General features: G+C 34.8%; 2 protein-coding genes and 1 long non-coding RNA gene across 8 annotated transcripts in view; 1 reads left to right on the top strand and 2 right to left on the bottom strand.

The window, feature by feature from the left end:
* Nucleotides 1-2,434, bottom strand: part of LOC111481702 (protein LST8 homolog) — a 5,315-nt gene extending 2,881 nt beyond the window's left edge. The window contains exons 1-6 of one of the 3 annotated variants that reach the window (XM_023127264.1): nucleotides 2,025-2,434; nucleotides 1,792-1,908; nucleotides 943-1,038; nucleotides 688-800; nucleotides 513-582; nucleotides 125-202 (exon numbers count right to left, since the gene is read on the bottom strand). In XM_023127264.1, coding sequence (XP_022983032.1) covers nucleotides 125-202; nucleotides 513-582; nucleotides 688-800; nucleotides 943-1,038; nucleotides 1,792-1,899 — 465 coding nt within the window. In that variant the 5' untranslated portion in view covers nucleotides 1,900-1,908; nucleotides 2,025-2,434. The remainder of the gene's footprint in view (nucleotides 1-124; nucleotides 203-512; nucleotides 583-687; nucleotides 801-942; nucleotides 1,039-1,791; nucleotides 1,909-2,024) is intronic. The other 2 variants (XM_023127265.1, XM_023127266.1) reach the window with 2 other exon arrangements.
* Nucleotides 2,435-2,795: 361 nt separating this feature from the next.
* LOC111481745 (protein FAR1-RELATED SEQUENCE 5-like) lies at nucleotides 2,796-6,876 on the bottom strand. Of its 4 annotated transcripts, none has more exons than XM_023127327.1 (4): nucleotides 6,740-6,876; nucleotides 5,968-6,464; nucleotides 3,490-3,705; nucleotides 2,796-3,395 (listed from the first exon to the last, which is right to left on the bottom strand). In XM_023127327.1, the coding sequence occupies exons 2-3, from the start codon at nucleotides 6,460-6,462 to the stop codon at nucleotides 3,502-3,504; spliced, it is 699 nt and encodes a 232-aa protein (XP_022983095.1). In that variant the 5' UTR covers nucleotides 6,463-6,464; nucleotides 6,740-6,876; the 3' UTR covers nucleotides 2,796-3,395; nucleotides 3,490-3,501. The 4 variants fall into 4 exon arrangements, with proteins under 4 accessions (XP_022983095.1, XP_022983096.1, XP_022983097.1 ...); XM_023127328.1 differs by having other exon boundaries at nucleotides 2,796-3,383; XM_023127329.1 differs by having other exon boundaries at nucleotides 5,968-6,447.
* Nucleotides 6,877-7,498: 622 nt separating this feature from the next.
* On the top strand, nucleotides 7,499-8,006 carry LOC111481828. The gene is made up of 2 exons (XR_002718107.1): nucleotides 7,499-7,784; nucleotides 7,916-8,006. It is a non-coding gene; the product is annotated as an uncharacterized LOC111481828 (long non-coding RNA).
* The last annotated feature ends 859 nt before the right edge of the window (nucleotides 8,007-8,865 follow it).

Here is an 8,865-nt window from a genome sequence, read left to right as displayed (position 1 = left end):
AAAAAAAAAAAAAAAAAAAAAAAAACGCTCCATAAGTATTAAAGGTATCACGCTAAAAAACTTCCTTATTTTCTTCTAGTTCAAAATCATCGGCAAACACAAAATGAAATGCACAACTTCATACCAGTTCACAACTGCATGAATTTGCAGTCAAATCCCATACACGGATATTCCCATTTTGATCTCCAGATATCAGTTCAGTCTGCAAATGACAGAATATTGGTTAGCAATGTAAAAGCAACGCAATAACATTAGTAGCTTTTCTTAGTATGAATCTCAGAGAAAAGCAAGACAGAATTGGTTCAATGAAAATTGTATAATTAATATTCCTTCTGATGCCCAAAAAGTTAAACAAATAAATTGTATTCAGGAGATGCTCTTGTGCATTGTCTTATGCAGTATAATTATTATTATTGTGATGAGAGACAAACTTCCATTACATAAGTAGGACTAATAGGATTTGAAGTAAAATGACATCAAACTGCTAAAAGGGGTAGAATGTGATAAATTACCTGATTAGGATGTAGAACAACAGTGTTAACTGCTGCACGACTTTCATATTCCCTCTGACAACCAGGAGCCCTGCATTTCTCAAAATCAGTCCAGATACCTTGAATACAAGTCTAACAACATCAAACATTTATACACAATCAAATAACGACACATTAATTTGAAAGCTTTTCCCACCTCAAGTCCCATATTTTTACTGTGCCGTCCTCGGAACCTGAATACATCCAGTTCCCATCACATTGAAACCCCACTGACATTACATTATTAGTATGTGAATCATAACTCATTATCTGCCATGTAGTTTGGGGGTAAAAATAGAAAGAACAAACTCATTAGAAAATGAAAGGAAGATTTATTTTCACTCAGCTTCCATCTAGAGATTCAGGAAAAAAAAAAAGTTTAATAATAAAAAGAAATGAGCAGGTTACATACCGGGCTATTTGAATTGATATCAAACAATCGGATGTGAGGATTACCAGCAGCAGCCAAATATCTTTTGTCTGGGGTAATCTCCAGTCTATTAACTTGCTGCGCACATTATTTACGGTAATTAGGCAAATGAGGGAGCAGAAAATATCCACAATTAACTGTTGCGAGAAAAAACCAGGGGATAAGGCTAACTTCTAACTAGTTAAGAAAAGACCAGAGGCAGAACCACCACCCTGCTCAACCAAAGTATTAAGCCCCACTACTGAAGTATTTCTTCCTTTCCATTATATACTCACATATACGGATCTCAAAGTTAAGTTCATCTTGGCCCTTTCATATCTTTTCTCAACCAAAGATAAGCAATGTGAGCTATGACTTATATTTAAAGAAAACTCATACACTATTAATATAACAAGAAATTTATAAACGAGAGGATATGGCATGATTCCTCTTTCCTCATTTCTGTTCCTTACATATATGGCTCCTTGTTGGTAGAGGCTTGGGCGTGGATAATTTGAAGCAGAGGAAAATCATGCATACATCAATACAATTTTCTGAACTCTGAAGTCTTTCAAATGCTACTACGTTTCCCGTAACCACACCCCTATTACCACCCCCAAAAATCATTGAATTCAACATGAATTTGACCCAATTTTTAAAAAGGCTCAAGTAACATAAAAAGACCATAGTTAAGTATGTCATAATGTTCGGAGAATGAGATAACTTTCCTACTTATAAATTTGTAACCCGACTAAAGTTTCTTCCAAAATTTCTAACATAAGAAAAGAAAAACATAATGCAGAATAACCAAGAAACACAGAGAAAAACCAGTCAAAGAATTTATGAACTAACAGAATCGGGGTATTGTATAGTTCGGTAACAGCGACCGCTTTTGGCCTCCCAAAACCTAATAGTGTGATCATAGCTAGCAGTTGCAAGTATCACTGATGGTTGAGTCATCTTAATCTCCTGCTAGTAACAAAGAAAAATAGGGAGTAAATTGAAAAGCCAGGTAGGAACTCGGTATAGTTCTCGATTACAGCCACACAATAAAAATGCATTTGCATCAGAATACAGTAACATACTTCAGGATTTGTAGAACATGAACATACTCGTGTCAAACGCAGAAGGAGCTCATAAAACCACGAGGAAGAAGAGTTATTACTTGGAGGAACTTATCGAGATGAGAACAAACTTCAGTTTCTTTCCTCCACCACCAGTATCGATCAGACCGAGCTCGCGATCACCGTCTGATAGGATCGAAACTCCTACGAACCCTAAAGGTTTGCTAGGCCCCGACAGGCGTTTGATTGGTAGAAAATTGGAAGGAATCCATGCAAGAGACGGTGCTTCCGATTTTAAAATGCCTTACGAACTACCACCGGCGAGAGAGCCATTCTGAATGCCTTCGCGCCGTCGTTGTTGCCTCACAGGTTGAAAAATCACAGACAAGAACATCGACGGTCGATTAATTTATTGGTATAAAAGAAAATGAACAACTTTTTTTTTTTTTTTCCTCCCTTATTTTCATAACAGACGAAATAGGGAAATGAAGAACAATAGAATTTTTTTTTTTTTTTTTCTCTCTTTACAAACAATTTTTTTTAGTAGAAAATGTTTTTATGTTAGATTCAAATGGAGGTTCAAAATAGTTTTACACTATAAAAATAAATAAATTAATTAAATATCAACTTCTTGATATTAAGAATTGATATCTTATTTACTATGTTATTTGTCATAAAATTTTTATACGAATCTGTATATTAAACATAATTTTATTTCAATTTTCTTAATACTATGATATATGATTGGATCCATTTCTCCATCTTAAACTAAACAAACACATCCCTCAATTAACCATAAAAGTGCTCTATGCATGAAAGTCACAAACAATAGACACAAGCTTGCATGTAACTCAACTATTCTCGTAACATAATCGTCCAATCCTACCATGATAAGTTGCTAAAGAAGCTCGTAGAATATTAAATCGGAAGTACCATTTGGCACCACGAGAGAAATCCTAATAAACTAAGCAAAATGGAACAATTTTATTCTTGCTTTTTCTCACCAAAGCAAATGGTGGGCATCCAGGATGGGATTTGGATGGTTCAGTGGTAGTATCAGATGCAAAAGTATACACAAGCAATGGAAATTTCAGCAAATTTTCTGAAAAACTGCGTTGGTTGATCAATAAAATCCATTTATAGAGGTGAATAAAGTCTAACTCTTCATTCAAAAATAGTCTCTCCGCTCAGATATCTGCAAGTGCTTCTACTTCATGCCAATGCTGCTATGATACACAGCAGAGGAAATATTGCAATGCTGCTCATTTCTGTAGCTGGCTTCAAGTTTAGAGTGGGGCGGGTTATATTGCAAAGAATGCCTTTTTGAGTTGTCGTACTTCTTCGTGCACTACCAACCTCGAACGATGGCCACCGACCGCACTGCATAAGAATCTAGTTGAACATGGCATAAGAAATACTTCTGATGCACTTAAAAAAAACAAACTCAAAGTGAAAGAGAAGAGTCAAGTCGCAATCAGATACTCACTCAGTGGCAAGGCTATCTAGGATGCAATAGTTCTTGCTCAATGGACTCAAACTCTTTAAGGTTGGTAACTACATTTTGAACTTTTCTGGATAATTGGTCGGTATGCTCTTCAACAATTTTCATAAATGCAGCAAGCTGTTCTTGGTATGTGGAGCATAACCGTTTCTTATTCCGCAGCTCTATAGTGAGTTCCTGTATTTGTTTATCCTTTTCATCCTATAAGGGAAGTCCAAAATCAATGGTTTTTAATCACGATACAACAAATATAAGTACATGTCAACCACCCACAAAAAAGTTTTAGCTATCAACAGGAAAATAATTCTAGTATCTTCTCAATTCAAGTTGAGGGTTTTTTTTTTAATCTTTTAAAATCTTTTGTTAAAAAGCTCCCAATCTCTAGTAAGTTTACTGGTTTCCCGAACTAGGGATAAACTAGTATAGTATACTATTCATGAGTAACTAAGTATGCTAAGTGGGTGTTCCAAATGGTTCCAACCATTTAGTTGGAGCGAAAATTCCGAACATTTCAATTGCTTCAATGGATAATTGGATCAGGTGAGACCATATCACGTTATGCATCATAACTGAAAGCATCAAAACATGTTAGGATATACAAAAGATCAATTCAATTCACCTATACAACGAGACAGCTAGAAAACATAACGGGCAAGGTGTTGGAAGGAATGAGTAATTGGTTGAAAAGGGGTGGCATGCCCGGGAAGCTCTAGCATGTACTCAATTTTTTTTTTACTTTTCCTAGTGATAGAAAGTGGGGGATAGTTGTTGAGAAGGGACGGGCATGCCTGGTAAGCTCGATTTAGTATATAAGAAAAGTTTTTACTTTTCCTAGCCATCACTAATGGGGTTTTGTCACCGGTAAACTCTGAGTGATAGTTCTATTGATTTGTCATCTGGTTACCATGTTCTGGGTTTATAGCTATCTGGTTACTGTACCCCAAATTGCTGGAACAAAAGAGGATACAGAGATGAGATGTAGGAAGTTCGAAAATGACGAACAAGGTGGCTCAGGAGGGATGGCAGGGTCAAGGAGATTCCGCCATTGTAATCTGTTCCATGATATAGAAGCAAGAAAGGCACGTCATCCTAAATAATTTCATAACAAAAATTAGCCAGGCATGTCACATAAATTGTTTGGAGACATCGTGTTGCTATGAAGCCAAGGGCCATAGCCATATTGAGTAAATATTGATTACTTCCAAGCAATTAGCCTGCATGAGTTCTGCTTCCTTTCAGGATTTTCCCCCCCTTAATTCATCCATACAAGTCAGCAAGTATTACCTAGCAGCCTAGCCCAAGCGGACTTTCTGTTCTCAATAGCTGGCTGAACTAAGTAAATGATATATCATTTTAGTCAGTTAAAAGGGCAGGTTTCTTCCTAACACAAATGACTGAAATCATGATTACACCCTACATTGATTAGAAAAGAGAACGAGTGCCAGCAAGGACCCTAGACCCCGAAGGGAGGTGGATTGTAAGATCCCAGATCGGTTGGAGAAGAGAACGAAGCATTCCTTATAAGGGTATGAAAACATCTCCATAGCTTACGCGTTTTAAAAACCTTGAGGGAAAGTCCAAAAGGAAAAGCCTAAAGAGAACAATATTTGCTAGTGGGGGGCTTGAAGCATTACAATTAGAGCCGCTAAAACTGAAACTTAGTGTAACATAATGAATAGATAATATGGAAATGAGAAAATTGCAGTTTCAACGTGCCAGGTGACATTTTATTTTTTGGATAAAATTCATATAAATTCATCTTTGTTTTTCCTTTTTTAATAAACCATTGATCATACTGCAACTAATATAAACATTATAAATGATCTAGAATCCTTCATGCTAAAAAATTGATCAAGTGCTGGAACCGCTAGTCTTCCTATCTCTCACGAAATTTCGCTGCTTCTTTTGCAGTTTCTCTCTAATACAACCAACCGTTAAAATATAACACACTCAACTACATACACAAATTTCTATCTTTTCTAGATAAGAAACAATACTTTCATTATCAAAAACAAAATAATTCTAGATGGTGCAAGATACCATGAGCATATATAAAACAAACCCAACAAAACACTGAGCACAGTCATAACTGCACGGATGCATAACCAAAAAATTCACTCTGTCCTCCACTTATCCACATCCACATTCAATCAGAAAGGTAGTTTTCCAAGGCACAATATATGAGGAAAAGATCTTTTCAATTCCATCTCCCTAAAAAACAAAATTGATTCACTGAACGATCCATCAAATAGCTCGCTTTGTTTAAAGAAACCCGGGTTTCTACGAGCCAAAATATGTTTCCACAAAACATGTTCCAATTATTGCCAATTCCATAACATCTTCGCAGATTCTAGCCTATTAATTCTTAGGCCTCACTAGAAAGCATACTAGCAAATGACAGTCTTATTGTAATATATGATGTTGGATAGAAGATAAAAGTAGGGGAAGAGAAGAAACACGCACCATGGTCTGCCGAGCTTCACGAGGAGAAACCACAAGAGGATGATTATGTTCCTTTACAAATTTAGTTATCACCCATTTCCCAGACTTATCATATTTGACATGAATCATTGCCTTACAGCCTTCTCGTGTGCTTGGCCGTGGCTTCCGAACTGCCCCAAATTTACCACGGATGCTGACACAATAACCTTCTTTGTTGCATCCAAGTCTTCGGGCAAGTATCCTCCCATCTTTTTCAGAACGACGACAAGACATAACACGCATAACAAATCCCACTTGACGGGCATACTTATCATAGAAAATCTTGGCAGCATCTTCAGACTCGAATTCCATGCCCTCATAAGGCTCAAGAATGATATCTCCATCACCTTCAATTAATTCTGTTCCCGCCGGACTCTCGAATGATCCTCCCTCTATCCCTTCCTCTACCGCATCTGCGTCCACTGTCAGAACACATCGTTCACTATTATCTCTCAAATCCATCTGAAAGTTATCCATATCTAGAGAAATTAACTAAATCACTAAATGAGACAAAGAACATAAAAGTCAAATGTATATATCCCATTTGCAAAGTTAGATCATCAACAGAAAATGGCGGCACATCCAAGTACCAAAAATTCAATTTCCAATAGACAATGAAATCCAGAACAACGATACGGTTTTCAAGCGCATTCAATTCAATCATCTTATCACAACTTCCGTCTGCAACCCAGAGGATTGACAAAACAGGAAAAAAAGAAGAACAGCGATTAGAACAAGTAGATGAAACTATTACCGTGATCAGAGGATGAAGGATTGATTGGGCAGAAGGAAGAACGAAGGGGAGTGGCAGCGTCTGTAGTGCGCGGCTCTGTGAAAGAAGCTTCGAGAAAAGAGTAACGATGGAGAACGATGCGAGTAAAAGAAAGGCGAGGGAAATGAAAGATAAGACGGTGAAAACAGAGGATATATATATATATATTTTTTTTTTTTTTTAATTTGTAAATGTTATATATTAAATTTTTAAAATTTATGAGTAGTTTTATATTGAAAAATCAATATTAGCAAAAAACACCTAATAATAAAACTAATTTTAGTTAATAATTTTATTTAGGTGAATATTCATCTACTTATATAGTAATTATTGGGTAATATATCCACTAAAATAAAACAATATATAATTTATTACAGGTAAAAAATTAAAACCAATCTTAAAAATAAAAAATTTGAGTCCATTTAATATTTTTTTCGGATCAAACTGACTAACTTAAAAATAGACTATAATCTATCTCAATACTATTTTTAAGAATATTTGACGTTTGTAAGCAATATTGAAGACTATGATAAATATTTAATATTTAAAATTTTAAAAAAATTAACATGTATAATTTTTGTAAAATAATAATAAAAAAAAAATACTCGACAGGTTGCGAGTTGAATTATATCAATGGAAAAATATTTTTTTAAAAATAAAATTATTGGTATATAAATTATTTTAATTTTCATTTCTGAAAACTTTATTTGCGCGCGCGTTATTCTTCTTTCTTCGTTACGACTCTCGTTCCCCTTGGCTTCCTCTTCGTTTTCGATCTTTTCATCCCCGATAGAATTCCTTGGCTTCGTGCTTCGTTTTCATTCTCTTCGACTTCACCTGGACTTCAATTAGGGCAAAATATCCAAGCACATTTGTTGTCCCAGCAATGAGAGGAAGATTATTTCGGGATCGTTGCAGTATCTACGTTCGGAAACGAACATTTGGAACGGAGATAACAAAAATTGTAGCTGAACGTTGATTTTGGGTTCAATCTCAGGAGGAAGCGAAGATTTGAGTTATCTCAAAGGTTTGTAATCTTTGTTATTTTTGTATTCCATTAAATTCCAAATTTTAAATTGATGTTTCTCTGTGATTTTGTGATGTTTTTTCTGTGAGAAAAACTCTGAGCAAGTTTTGTGATATGTCTAACACCACCAGATTTTCAAGTTGGATAAAACATTCCTCGTCCAAGTCCTTCAATCTATTTCCTCCCAGATCTAATTCTCTCAAGTTCAATAATCTATTTCCTCCCAGATCATCTATCACAACTCCTATTGAAATTCCAAATATCAATCCTAAGGATTCCCCTTTCATCTCATCCTAGTTACTTCCCAATTGTCAATGCACTAGCTTAATCCTTTATGACCCTGCAAGAAGACTCACAAATCACACTGCAAATTGAAAAGAGAAAACTCGCTGTATATAGAACAGATCATTTTCATTGTTAATTTTCTGATTAATTCAATATCTGGATCATTGTCTGATTTTGTATTCAATGAATCTATATGACTGTTCTACTCTGCTCATGAACTTGAGTTATCCAATCAGTTCATCTGGTAGCATATTCCTTTTTGATAATGGTTTATCATTCATAGACTAATATTGAAAGCAACTATTGATAGAATTATGTCAATACCATTAGTTAAATATCAAAATATATCATTGATACACTGATTTTCTTCTTTGATATCGATCTATTATTGATAGGCTCATGTCAGTATCATTATGTTAAATGTTGACGAAAATCACTAATAGACTGATATCTTTTAGTGCAGAAGAAGAAGCAATAGATAGAAATTTATCATTCCACTAGTAACAACAGTAGAACACGCTTCCATGATTTCAAATTGATGCAAAAAAAAAACAAAAAAAAAAAAGTCATTATATAACTCAATGATATTGATATCAGTTAACCGATAATAGGTTTCAATCCCAGTCTATCAATGATTGACATCAATATTTAACACAATGATACTGTTATGAATATATCCTATCACTAATATATATTATAATATCTTTCCTTATATACCTCTTGACTATTCTCCTTTTTTGTTTGTTTGTTTGTTTGTTTTGTTTCTTTTTCTTTTTTTTTTTTTTTTTTTTTTTTT

This window comes from Cucurbita maxima, unplaced genomic scaffold (assembly GCF_002738345.1).
Source record: "Cucurbita maxima cultivar Rimu unplaced genomic scaffold, Cmax_1.0 Cma_Scf00007, whole genome shotgun sequence".
Lineage (NCBI taxonomy): Eukaryota > Viridiplantae > Streptophyta > Magnoliopsida > Cucurbitales > Cucurbitaceae > Cucurbita > Cucurbita maxima.
The sequence above is the reverse complement of the archived record's forward strand: the minus strand, read 5'-3'. Positions and strand labels throughout refer to the sequence as shown.